Genomic DNA, 14,424 nt, shown 5'->3' on the forward strand with positions numbered 1-14,424 from the left:
GGAGGTTAAAGTTGGAGGATCACTTGAGCCCAGGAGTTCAAGGCTACAGTTAGCTATGATCATGCCACTGCACTACAGCCTGGGTGACAGACCCTGTCTACAAAAAATGAAAAAGTGTTTGAGACAGATACCATGAAATTTGGAGAAAATTTAGAGCAGATGGTAGGAAATATACATATAGGTTATGGACTTTGTTCAAAATAATTTCAGCCCTGAAAGATCCACAAAATAATATTATATATTACAGAGATAGAAGTAGAGAATATCCTCATAGATACCCACTTGTACACTATAGGATGGCAAGAAGGTGTGACTGAAAGAGAAGCCAACTTCATTTTTTATGTTTAATTTTTTTTTTTTTTTTTTTGAGATGGAGTCTCCCCCTGTCGCCTAGGCTGGAGTGCAGTGGTGTGATCTCAGCTCACTGCTGCCTCCACTTTCGGGGTTCAAGCCATTCTCATCCCTCAGCCTCCTCATTAGCTGGGATTACAGGTGCCCCACCACCACCATGCCCAGCTAAGTTTTGTATTTTTAGTGGAGATGCAGTTTTGCCATGTTGGCCAGGCTGGTCTTGAACTCCTCATCTCAAGATATCTACCTGCCTCAGCCTCCCAAAGTGCTAGGATTGCAGGTGTGAGCCACCATATTCACCATACTCAGCCAGAAGCCAATTTTATCACTGGCATAGCCTCCTAGCCAAGGGACACTGCAGGTCGTGATCTGGGGTGAAAGCAGAGTGAAAGCAAACATTGCCGGATAGCACTAGGGCAGCTCTATGATTTATGGGTTCCTTTACACTAATCACACTAACCAGCAAAATCTTGAGAAATTATGGCAGCCATGGCCTGGGGCAAAGCGTGCAATGCAGTTGGTGAGAGGGCTTTGAGAGAAGCCTGATTTAAAGCTGCAGGATGTCCTCAGTGTACTTTCCTGTTCCCCTTGCTAAGATACTTCAGCAAACAGCCAACCCTGTTTAAGTATAATAATAAGTGGAAAGGCACTACCCCAGAATCTACGCTTGAGTGGGAGTGGGGAGAGGATTGCAAGAAGAAAAGCAACATAAGAAAGCAGATGCACAGTACATATCATAAGGGGTATCATTCAAAAAATTAAGCAGTTGGAGCTTGGGTAATTGTTCTCTACCGAGTCAAAGAAATTACAGGCCACATACTTTTATTTGCAGAAGGCAAAGGTGGGCAAATTATAGTCCATGGGCCTCGTTTTATTGGAACGCAGTCATACCCGTTTGATTCCACATTGTCCATGTCTGTTTTGTGCTACAAAAGCAAAGCAACAGAGACCATATGGTTCACAAGCCTAAAATGTTTACTCTCTGGCTTTATAAGAAAAAAATTGTCTGTCCCCTGGCTTAAATAAAGTCACCAAGAGATAAAAAGCAAGCTGGCAGTAAACAGGAAAAGTATGGAGGAGAAAAAAAGCCCTTACGGAAAATGAAACCATATTAGCAACAAAATATAAAATAAATGTTAGAAAACAATCAGGTGAACAAGCTGGAGGAAATCACAAAAAATAATACAAAACAAAACCCAAAAATGATTAGCTAGGAGGTAATAGATGTAAAAGATAGAACAAAAGAGATAGAACATATACATAATTGGTGTGCCTGAAAAAGAAAGCTAATAGAAGAGATTAGATTATAGTCAAAGATAAATAGAAATAAATATATAACTAAAATCTGCAAATTGAAAAAACAAATGATGTCCTAGGAAACTGATTCAGAATAATTAACACTAGACTAGGAGCTATTCGATATTATATTGTTTCCAGGGAAGACAAATGTTAACCCCAACCTTGGAGTTTGTAGCTGTGTATTCCTGGCTAGAGAGAAAAGATCAAGGGCAAAACAAATTTTGACATCGCCTCTTTCTTTCAGTACATATGGTGTCAATGTAGAATGATATGTTAGCAAAGAGCTATGTGGCTTTCTAAATTGTGTTCTTTTATTTTTGGTGCTTTTATTATCTTTTTTTCTGATCAGTAATGTTGTATCTTTAAAATGTCTGAAAGTCCCTTAATCTGAGGAGTCCACATGCCACAGTGCTTTTGCCCAGGAAGAAAATAGACTGAGAGAGCCATAAGGCCCGACTTTGGTTTTATACTGTTTGTTTTTATTAACATAGTTTTATTAATTAAAACTAACCCAAAAACCTAAGACCTACCTATGTGGATTCCATAAAGCATAAGACCCGGCTGACCACAAAACTACTGGAGGTCCTGACTCAAACTGAATACCAGGCTGCCGTCATGAAAACAGCTGCTAAATAATGTTTAGAGATGAAATGTGTCTGAATGGATTCAGACTGGGCAACCTTTCTCTGAAACTTTTAATTTCCATTTGTTCAAATTTCCATGATTTTTGTTAGTTATTTCATACATGTTCTCCCCTGAAATGTGTAATGTGTATACGTGTGTGTGTGTGTGTGTGTGTGTGTGTGTGTGTGTGTGTAGTTTTAAGATTTCTGTCGCAGTAGCACGTACAGCACAAAGGACCAGGCTGAAAAAGCAGCAGTCAAATACACGTAGTTAAACATAACCTTCATTAACAAATCTTGTTATTCATGGATGCCAGCTCAGTTAATAAGTGTTTGTGGCTTGGATACTGAACTGGAGGTTAATGTCGAGGTGGAAGCAATTGTAGAATCCAGATTTTTAAGACAAACACACATCCCACCACAGAAGGCATGCATGGAATCAGGTGTAGTCAGTCGGCTGTGGTGATGCACTTTGGGTGTTCTCCTTCACTGGTCCAGCTGTGAACAGCACCAGAGCTGGCAGCTTCCCAAGCAGAGGAGTGGCCCTTCCCAAGCCTCCTGAACCACTTCTGCATTCACCCCTCAGGTGACCAAATGGCAGACTGTGAGAGAAGTGTATTTTTATTTGACATTTTAAAATTAAAGTTTTATTTTGACTTCTGTAAATTGGATTTGTAGAACAGATAGATTAATAACATAGTTATGAAAGAGTCCATGTCCAAATTTAAGTAATATTTATACATGTCATGACTTGGCCATCAAAGGTCAATGGTATAGAGTCAGGTTTCCCTGAAACTACATTTGCTTAAAAGCAAAATGAGTGCAAGACATGATTTGAAAACTGCACTGTTTTTTGGCAATTAAGGGACATTTTTATGTTAAAGAATCTGAAGCCCTGGCACATTCCTTAACCGATTTGCTTTCCTCTCTGTGAGATGGATTAAAAAACAGGAGTCTTTTTTCATGTGCACTGGTAATCAGGTCAGGACTGAAAGCAAATAAGTATTTGAGGAAGTGGACAAGTCAGTCACAGCCTCAAAGGACACTGAAAGAATGCAGGAAGACTGTCTTTTTCCTCCTTCATTCCTTGAGAGACAAAGAGAGAAGACTGACCTCTAAAACTTGTAACCTCAACACTGTTTCTCTAGTCAGAAGCCAAAGCTGGGTGGCGATTTGATCACAGAGTGTGGCCTGGCCGTGTCATGGGTCATGTGGTCCAGCATGTGAACAGGAAGGTGAGAACGGGTGAACTTTTGCCTCAGTTGTGCCATCCATCAGAGAATAAATGGAGCACATCAACGTGTGCAGCTGTATAAGGAGGTGGATGGCTGCGTCCTTCTCACACAGGGGCCTTTGTCTCCTGGACATGATCTAGCATTACGACGGGATGCACTCAGCCTCGGCTTTGTGGCGAATTACTAACCCATTATCACACCAGAACACAGGATCATTTATCTTCTAATCCAGAGTGTCACCTGTTCTTCATTTACCAGTCAATAACCATTAATTATGCTCAGTGGAAATTTAAACAAAGCCCTTTCCCTCTGTTGAAACCAGTAAACTATTCAGTAATAACAAATAAATCTGGAGTTGTATATCCTTTCTCTTCTCATTCCCAGACTGGAGTCTGGTACAATATGAACTTTAGAGGAAATGCCTAGAAATTGATAGGTCAAAGGCCATAGATAGTCTGATGGAGAAGAAAAGAGCAGATTCTTGGCTCTTGCTCTAGTAAAAGGAGAGGCCCTGACTGATCCCCAGATTCCTGCCGGGAACAAAACAAGCACCAGGGGATGCGGGCTGGTGTTTAAAGTGATCCACCATTAACTGACAGTCATGTTTTCTCCTTTCATTTTTAGCAAGCCCTTGCTTTCTTTCACATGACTAAAAATAGGACTTTTTTGAGACCATTCTAACACAGCGGACTGTTTCTAAAGAAATAAAATAAGCTGAGTGGTCCTGAAAGACCTTTTTGAAATGTTATTTTTAGAATGGAAATTTGAGTCAAACACATTTGAGTGTATTTACCTCCTTACATCTAATCCCGCAGAAGAATGTTCAGATCGAAATTCTAGCCAGAAGCGTAATTTAATTTTTCCTAAAAATTCTGAGGGTATTTTGGCAAAAGCCAAAATAAGTTTGTGTGTGTGTGTGTGTGTGTGTGTGTGTCTACGAATACACTCGTGTGCCCACTTGGGTGTAGTGGGAGGCTCAGCTTAGTTGGGAAGCGTGCCAGAGGACGGGCCGGATCCCAGTGACGCCACCATACTGTGTGCACTGGAATTCATTCCAATGGCTAGACTTGGGACCCTGGTCCGGGACCTAGAGAGAGGTCAGCATTCCCAGACAGATGAGGGGACAGGGCGTTCCAGGCCACGGGAACTTCTCTTGCAGGCACAGACCTGCAAAGAGCGGCTGCTCACTTAGACCTCTGTTGATGTGCACAGGCCTTGGTGCCCTGGTGCTGGGCATGGGCTTAGCCAATAGGGCCTGGGCTGCATTTCAAATCTCATTGCTCTTCTCAGCCCCCAGCGTTTAACAGCATTCAGGGAGCTGCCTCACCATGGTAGACTCCATCTGCCTGTGTGGACTATCCCAAAACAGTAAACAGCTTGTATTCCATGCCTTTTCTTTTTTTTGAGAAGGAGTCTCACTCTGTCACCCAGGCTGGAGTGCAGTGGCCTCGGCTCACTGCAACTTCCGCCTCCTGGGTTCTAGCAATTCTCCTGCCTCCACTTCCCGAGTAGCTGGGACTATAGGTGCATGCCACCATGCCCAGCTAATTTTTGTATTTTTAGTAGAGATGGGGTTTCACCATGTTGGTAAGGCTGGTCTTGAACTCCTGACCTCAAGAGCTACCACACCCAGCCTATTTCATGCCTCTTAAAAACTCAGCTGTCTGGGTGCAATGACTCATGCCTGTAATCCTAGCACTTTGGGAGGCCGAGGCTGGTGGATTGCCTGAGCTCAAGAGTTCAAGACCAGCCTGGGCAACACGGTGAAACCCCGTCTCTACTAAAGTGTAAAAAAGTAGCCAGGTGTGGCAGCATGCGCCTGTAGTCCCAGCTACTCGGGAGGCTGAGGCAGTAGAATTGCTAGAACCCAGGAGGTGGAGGTTGCAGTGAGCCAAGAGCTTGCCAGTTCACTCCAGCCTGGGCAGCAGAGCAACTCTGTCTCTGAAAAAAAAAAAGAAAAAAAGCTCATGCTTTTTTTACATCCTTAACATTACCTGGGATGTTAAGCATAAAGATTCTGAAAGATAATCTCCCTTTTTTTTTTTATGAGACGGAGTTTTGCTCTGTCTCCAGGCTGGAGTGCAGTGGCATGATCTCGGCTTGCTGCAACCTCCACCTACCGGATTCAAGTGATTCTCCTGCCTCAGCCTCTCTAGTAGCTGGGACTATGGGCACACACCACCACGCCCAGCTAATTTTTGTATTTTTAGTAGAGAGGGGTTTCACCATGTTGGCCAGGATGGTGTCCATGTCTAGACTTCATAATCCGCCCACCTTGGCCTACCAAAATGCTGGGATTACAGGTGTGAGCCACCGCGCCCAGCCCTAAGAGATAACCTCTAGGCCTCTGAGTCCACTCCTCTGCGGCTGTGGCCCAGGCATCCATACCAAGATGTTCCTCATATGATTCTGATGCTCAGTAAAAGTTGGGAGCCATTGCTATATTGGTTAGAATATGGTATGAATTTCATGCTCATGTTCCAGCTGTCCGTGTCCATATCTGATTATGTGCACTGGAAAACATTGTGTTTCCAGAGTGGCCACCGAGTGTGACTTTGACATGAACTTTCCTCTCTTTCCCTCTAGGCTATGTGGTTGATGTTGCAGAATGATGAGCCAGAGGACTTCGTAATAGCTACTGGAGAGGTCCATAGTGTCCGGGAATTTGTCGAGAAATCATTCTTGCACATTGGAAAAACCATTGTGTAAGTATACCTGAGAAATGACTGCCTCTAGCTTACTGGTAGGTATGCACCTGAGCTTGCTGTGAAGCCGTGGTTCTCGTTGTCATCTTCCCCCTTCACTCTCCTGAAGACCAATACAGAAAGTTTCAGTGTGGAGCGGGGACTTTGCTCTGCTCTGCATCCATCCCTACTTGTGTTAGTTGTCAAATGTTGTCATCATCTAAGCCAAGTTTTTCAAAATGTCTTTTATCTTTCTACTAAGATGTTTTTAAATTGATTTATTTTTAAATATTATTTTTGATTTTTAAGTTTTAAATTTTTTATCACAATATAAACACCTTCTTTTATTATAATTTTATTGTGGCTAATTCTGCTCTTACCAAATCATTGTGATAACATTACATAATCTTTTTTAATACTTTTATATTTTAAAAAATTGAAACCATCAAAAACTTACAGAAAAGTTACAACTAACCAACTTTATTCTCTGAACCACTGAGAATAAGCTGCTGTCCTGATTCTTCATCACCTTGAATTTTTGTGTGTGTTTTCTACAAACACAGTGACATTCTCCTGCAGAAACACAATACAACTATCAAACTCAGGAAATTCATAGTGATAAATTATTATCAGCTAATTCACAGGTCCTGGCAGTTGGGCCAATACTATATGCTGGAAAGGTCTAGTTCACAATCATGCTCTACATTTACTGGTTGCATTAGATGAATTCTGAAGCCAGATTTTTATTGGAGTATTTGAATGATTTGTGAGAAATCCTTGTAGATAAAGGATACTTCTTTGTTTTTTTATTTTTGGTAATTTTACATTGTGGTAAAATATAGATAAAAAATTGACCATTTTAACCATTTTTAAATGTGAAATTCAGTGTCGTTAAGTACGTTCACAATGTTATACAACTATCACCACTATCCATTCCTAGAACTTCCTTATCATTTCTAACAGAAACCTCTGTTCCCATTAAATAACTCCTCATTCTCTTGCCCCTGAGCACTTGATAACCTCTATTTTCCTTGCTGTTTCAGTGAATTTGCCTATTCTGGGTACCTCATGTAAGTGGAATCATGAAATGTTTGTTTTTTTGTATCTGGCTTATTTCATTACCATAATGTTTTCATAGTTCATCCATGATATAAAATTTTATTCCTTTAAACAAAATTATTATTATTTTTAGAGATAGTCTCACGCTGTTGCCCAGGTGAGAGTGCACTGGTATGTTTGTAGCTCACTACAGCCTTGAACTCTTAGGCTTAAGTGATCCTCCTGCCTCAGTCCCCTGAGTAGCTGGCACTACAGGGACATGCCACCATGTCTGGCTAATTCTTTTAAATTTTTTGTAGAGATGGGGTCTCTCTCTGTTGCCCAGGCTGGTCCTAAACTCCTGGCTTCAAGCAGTCTTCCCACCATGGCCTTCCAATGTGTTGAGATCACAGGTGTGAGCCACTGCATCTGGCTTCTTTCCTTTTTTGAAAGACTGAATAATGTCCATTCCATGTATATACCACATACACTTTGTCTATCTGTTGATGGACACTTGGGTTGTTTACAGCTTTTGGCTGTTGTGAATAATGCCGCTTACCAATACGCATGTACAAATATCTGTTTGAGTCCCTGCTTTCAGTTTTGGAGGGATATCTACTTAGGAGTGGATTTTCTGGGTTGTATGGTAATACTACATCTAACTTTTTGAGGAACCACCAAACAACTTCCCGAGATTCATTGTTAAAACGTAAGAAAGGACTCTCACTTCTATCCATGATGGAATACCAGAAACCAGATTTAACTTTCTATCTTAAACAACTAGACAAAATACCTTCAGACATTGGACAGAAGGCAGTGCAGAACTGTGATCCCTGACAGAAAGAGAACAAATGAGGTAAGCCCTGCAGTCACCCTGGCTTTCGTCCTGGGAGCACGGTCGGGACCATGCAGCATGGAGAGGAACCGCAAGCAGAGAACAACTATCTCGTTTAGGAGGCAGAGGTTACAGTTCAGGGAGTGTGAGGCACCTGGACTTTGTGAGACAGGGCTCTAGAAAGGTGGGCTCTACAAAGAAAAAGAGTTTCAAAAATCTGCAGAGGTATCCCCTGCAATCTTTGCTAAATAATAAGATATATGTGTGCAAGAAACTCCACAAGCTTGGACAGAGATTTGCTGCCTCAGGGCTGGGAGTTAAATGTTTCTTAGAACTCACCCAAGACAGGAAGGCATTCAGGTTTCAGCCAGCTGTAGTGGAGAGACCTTGTAGATCACTCCAGTAATGCACTCCAGATTCCAGAAGGGCTATGCCTCAGTAGTGGGGCTAATCACTGGAGTGAAGTCTGCTCTAGAGCCCGGCTAATAAAGTTTAAATACAAATCTCAGAAGGATCAAATTGGACACAAATAACTTAGCTTCCTACCATTACAAAGCCCAATATTCTTCAAAGGAAGACAGAAAATCTAGCCACTGAACAACACAAAATGTATAATATTCAGCATTTAATCAAAAAGTTATAGGTATGTCATGAAGCAGGAAAACATGACCCACAATCAAGAGAAAAACCAGTCAATAAAAACAAGCTGAGGAATGATAAAGATGATGATATAGCACACGAGGATGTTAAAATAACTATTAATAACTGCCTTCAAATATTTTAGACATGAATATGTTGAAGAGAGAGAGGGAAAATATATTTTTTAAAAACCAGATGGAACTTTTAAGAGATGAAAAAATTAAGTATCTGAAATAAAAAATTCACTTTTGACATTGAGACCAGATTAGATACTGTAGAAGAAAAAACCTAATGAACATAGATATAGTACTAGAAATTATTTAAAATGAAACACAGAAACAAGGAGACTGGTGAAGGGAAAAGGGACACTTTCAGTCACCTGTGGGATAGTTATCAAACAGCCTAACATATGTGTAATTGGAGTCCTGGGGAAAGGCCGGGAGGGGCACAGAAATAGAATTAAATAATGGCCAAATGTTTCCCAAATTTGATGAATACAATAAAACCACAGATCTAAGAGGCATCATAAACCCCAATTAACACACAAAAAAGTCACACCAATATACCTCATAATCACAATACTGAAAATAGATGCTAAAGAGAAACTAAAAGCAGCCAGAGAAAAAAGAGAATTATTTAGAGAGGAACTCAGTTTTATTCCCACTTGGGGAAACAGGGTGTTACAGAGCTTCAGGAGCACATGCTGCTTTCACCTAAAGATGCTCCTTTAATTTTTTTATTCATGACATGGTCAGTTCCATTTCTAAGTCATTTTTCTTCATCTGTACACAATGTGGGGTAATACTGTGGTTAAAGCACAGGGTCCAGTGCCACACTTCCTGGGCTTGAATCCCAGCTCTGCAACTTCCTGGGGCACTTACTTATCCTCTCTGTGCCTCCATTTTTCCAGCTGTAGAATGGGGATAGTAAGAGTCCCTACCCCACAGGAATGGGGTGAAGATTCAATAGGTTGATATAAGAAGGTTACCTAAAACGGTGTTTCACATGTCTTGAGCTCTCATAAGTATTTGCTATTAACAAAGTGGGTAACTGATTGAAGACATTTGTCAACAATGAATTGAAGAGATAAAGAAAATGTAGAAACAGTAAGGTTGGGCAACTAATTATATTTGGAGAAAGAAACAGTAAAGAAAGTCACACTAGGCCAGGCGCTGTGGCTCACAACTGTATTCCAAGCACTTTGGGAGGCTGAGGTGGGTAGATCACCAGAGATCGGGAGTTCGAGCCCAGCCTGGCCAACATGGGGAAAACCCGTCTCTAGTAAAAATACAAAAAATTAGCCAGGCATGGTGGCTCATGCCTGTAATCCCAGCTACTTGGGAGGCTGAGACAGGAGAATTGCTTGAACTTCGGAGGCGGAGGTTGCAGTGAGCCAAGATCGCACCATTGCACTCCAGCCTGGGCAACAAGAGCAAAACTCCAACTCAAAAAAAAAAAAAGAAAGTCACACTAACATTTTATGCCTGCATGATCAGAAGAAACCTAATAGAGTCATTTGGCAGAGACAGGCAGTGGCAGGAGGAAGAAAAGCTTGTTGAGGTTCCTTGTATAGAGGAGGTGGATGTAGTGAGATATCTTATCCTCTCTGACACCTGACCCCTTCTGGGAAGAACCTGGCCGTGCGTCAGAGTTGGAACACCTTTTTACTGGTTCCAACTTCTGTAGAGCAGTGTTTCTCATGCTCTGATGTCCTGGGAAGCATTTGGGGATCATGTTAAAATGCAGATTCTGAATGAGTAGGTCTGGGTGAGGCCAGAGATCCTGAATTCCTGACAGGATTCCAGGTGATGTGATGCTGCTGGTCCACATTTTGAATAGCAAAGCATGAGAAAATGGGAGCCTTAAGTTTGAAATGAACTCTGACAGTTACCCTTACCACTTTCTACCTTATTTTTAGTCATTAGTGATTTTACCTTCCCTAGTAGACTAGATAGAGGCTCCTTAATGGCAGAATTTGGGTCTGATTCCTTTCTATACTTTACGTTGTGTCTAGCACAATGTCAGACTAATGGCAAGTAAGAGAGGTTTTCATGAATCAATAATGGAAATAGAACTTTTAGAAGATGGGAAATTTGATTTTAGGGTTTCTGTTCGGAGGGGGCTGTTGCTCAAACATGAACAAAAATTACAAGGCTTCTTGTGAGACTAGGTCTCTGGACTTCCTGTTCCTGTCATTAATATGTTAAGGAATACTCCAGACAAGATGAAGACATCAAAAAGCAAGAGTCGTACCTGCTTTTTCATTTTCCTATTCCTAGATTGTGGGAAGAAGTAGACCAAAAGATGACTGGACTCTCCAAAGCATGCCACCAAAGTTTCTGGAAATTCCCCTGGTCACACCATGACTAAACGGGTCTCTAATATGAGATGAGGCGCTGTGCTTTGGTAAGGGAAGTCATGAAGAGCCTGAGGAACCGCATGGTTTATTCAGTAATCATTAGGCACCCAATCCCCCCAGTCCTGCACAATGTTTTTATGCAGAACAAATTTATTTAGCTTTCAGGCTATGAATTGACAATAGTTATTCATAAAGTGGGAACTATATTGAGACAGTATATTGAGGAGTCAGGTTATTCATACAAACTAATTTATTAAGTATTTTACTTACTTTAAAAATTACAGTAGGCAATCTGTCAAAAATAGCCTAAGAAATCAGAACTGTCCATTGAGCTTATTTGTTTGGAAGTGTTTAGCATGCTTTCCTCTAATGTCTTACATGTTAAAACATTTGACATTGTTTAAATCACAAAAATAAGTCAAAGTCCATAAAACCATGCTCAGTGTCTTTGTGTGTAGTAGACTCAAGGTGAATTGGTTTTTGAATTGTAACGTGGAGAGCAAAAGGTTTTTAATTAGAATCACTTTATAAAAGTCATTTTCTGTTCATTTACATGTTTTTCTTACTGAGCCACCTGATTTAGAAAACAAGTCTGATACTTGAGAACTTGAGAACACTGATAAAAGGGAACTCTTACATACTTTAGTGGGAACGTAAATTGGCAAAGTCATCATGGATAACAGTATGGAGTTTCCTCAAAATATTGAAAATAGAACTCCCATATGGCCCAGCAATCCACCACTAGGTATATCTCCAAAGGAGATGAAATCAGTATGTCAGAGATGTCTGCATGTTCATGTCTATTATGGCATTATTTACAATAGCCAAGATATGGGGCCAACCTAAATGTCTAATAACAATGACTGGATAAAGAAAATATGGTACATATACACAATAGGATACTATTCAGCCATAGAAAAGAATAAAATCCTGTCATTTGTGACAACATGGATGAATCTAGAAGACATGGTGTTAAGTGAGATAAGCCAGACACAGAATGACAAATACTGAATGATATCACTCCAGTGAACTCTGAAGAAAGATGATACAGAAGCAGAGAGTAAAACAGTGCTTTTCAGAAACTGAGGAAGGGATGGGGAAAGAGGCTGGGGAGATGATGGTAAATGGTTACAAAGTAACAATAAGATAGGAGAAATAAGTTCTGGCATTCTGTTGCACAATAGGGTGACTAAGTTCAACAATACCTATTGTGCATGTCAGAATAGCTAGAAGAGAGAATTTTAATGTCACCAGAAAGAAATATGTGCATGAGCCATTGGATACACTGACTACCATGATTGGATCATTATACAACATACACATGTATCAAAATATCAAAAAGCACCCCATAAATGTGTATAATTACAATGTGTCAATTAAAAATTTTAAAACAAAAATAAGAACACTCAGAAAAAAGAGGTACTGCACAATTATTATTTTGTGAACATTTTGTCTCAATATACTTCCAAATTTATGAAAAAATATTGACAATTCATGGCCAAAAGTTAAATAAATCTGTTTTACATAAAAACATTGTGCTTTCCAATTTTATGAAAAAATATTCACAATTTGTGGCCAAAAGTTAAATAAATTTGTTTTGCATAAAAACATTTTGCAGAAAATGAATGACATTAATTATAGAAAATTTAACATGAGAAGGCAAAAATAAGATTTTTTTCAAATTTTACAATAATCTGGGGAGTTGGAAAATATCATAAAGTTAAGAAGCAAGAAGATATAGAATAATCTTTGCAATATAATTTGGTCATGTTGATTCTCTTTTGGTCTTCTATTTCATTTTTTAGGGAAGATACCTCATTTTCCAAAAAAAATTGGCCTTAATTCTTTAGTGGACTTAAAAATGTATTGTTGGATTGATTATGTTTGGGATTGAGGTTTTTTATACCTTTCAAATAAAATTTATGTTGCTTCTAAGTAACCCTCCCTTTTTTTTTTTTTTTTAGACCGAGTCTCACTATTACCCAGGCTAGAGTGCAGTGGCACAATCTCGGCTCACTGCAAGCTCCGCCTCTCAGGTTCCAGTGATTCTCCTGCCTCAGCCTCCCAAGTAGCTGGGATTATCAGCGTGCACCACCACACCTTACTAACTTTTGTGTTTTTAGTAGAAATGAGGTTTTACCATATTGGCTAGGCTGGTCTCAAACTCCTGACCTCAAGTGATCCATCCGCCTTGGCCTCCTAAAGTGCTGGGAGTACAGGCATGAGCCACTGTGCCCAGCCCCAAAATTTTAATTAAAATGTATAGTTTAGCAGAAATTAGTATCTGCCACTCTCATTAATTATGTTTTTAAATGAACTCTCAAATATATTTTAACAAATTTATATTGTATATGTGAATAAGACAGATTATACTTAAACAAGTCTAATGAGAAAAATAAGATGTAAGCATAGCATCTTATTCTTTAAAAAATACATGCACTTGGCTGGGCATGGTGGCTCACACCTGTAATCCCATCACTTTGGGAGGCAGAGGTGGGCAGATGGCCTGAGGTCAAAAGTTCGAGACCAGCCTGGCCAACATAGTGAAACCTGTCTCTATTAAAAATACAAAAATTAGCCGGGTGTGGTGGTGGGTGCCTATAATTCCAGCTACTCAGGAGGCTGAGGCAGGAGAATCATTTGCACCTGGGAGGCGGAGGTTGCAGTGAGCCAAGATTGCGCCATTGCACTCAAACTTGGGCAACAAGAGCGAGACTAAGTCTCAAAAAAAAAAAAGTGCACTTTTGTTTGTGTTGTCTATAGGAATCAAACATGACATTTTGTTATTAAGAGTGTTCTGTTATGCTCCAAAAGTTGCAAAGGATGATACACAAGAATTATTTTTTAAATGTGTGAAGTATCTATGCTAATAAAACCAAGGCTTAAGCATAATGAAAATATTGATTAATATATTAAGAAAGGGAGAAAAGCGAATGGACTTTTCTAGTAATCAGAGGTCTTTTGGTTTTCAGGGACTGAAACTGAACTCAGAGTAGCCTTAGGGACCCGGTGCTCCTTCAGGGCCCCTCTGCTCCTTGGCTCCTGTTGCCTCCATCCCTCAGCTGCTCCTCATGGCACAGGGCATTCTTGAATGACTTTTGGGGACACAGCCTCACACAGTCAAAGAAGAATAGAAGCTTTGAGAACAATCCACTTAGAAAAATCCTAAGGACTGTGGCTGGCCCTGTGTGTGTCCTGCAGTTATCCCTTGACCTGTCGCTGTAGCCAGTGTGGGACTGGATCCGAGGGGCTTGGCCTGTTTTCGGGGTGGGAGGATTCTGGGATGAGCAGCCCCACTGGAAGTGCACTGTTTGAATGAGGGGGAGCAAGGTCTTCCCTTGTAGCAGGACGCTATTGCAGA

General features: G+C 40.5%; 1 protein-coding gene across 1 annotated transcript in view; it reads left to right on the forward strand.

Annotated features, from left to right (window-relative positions):
* GMDS (GDP-mannose 4,6-dehydratase) overlaps nucleotides 1-14,424 on the forward strand; it is a 640,483-nt gene that overhangs the window by 517,995 nt on the left and 108,064 nt on the right. The window contains exon 8 of the mRNA XM_012464875.3: nucleotides 6,095-6,213. Within this exon, the coding sequence (XP_012320298.1) occupies nucleotides 6,095-6,213 (119 nt within the window). The remainder of the gene's footprint in view (nucleotides 1-6,094; nucleotides 6,214-14,424) is intronic.

This window comes from Aotus nancymaae, unplaced genomic scaffold, assembly GCF_030222135.1.
Source record: "Aotus nancymaae isolate 86718 unplaced genomic scaffold, 86718_ANA_hifiasm-v0.15.2.pri h1tg000098l, whole genome shotgun sequence".
NCBI classification, from domain to species: Eukaryota; Metazoa; Chordata; class Mammalia; order Primates; family Aotidae; genus Aotus; species Aotus nancymaae.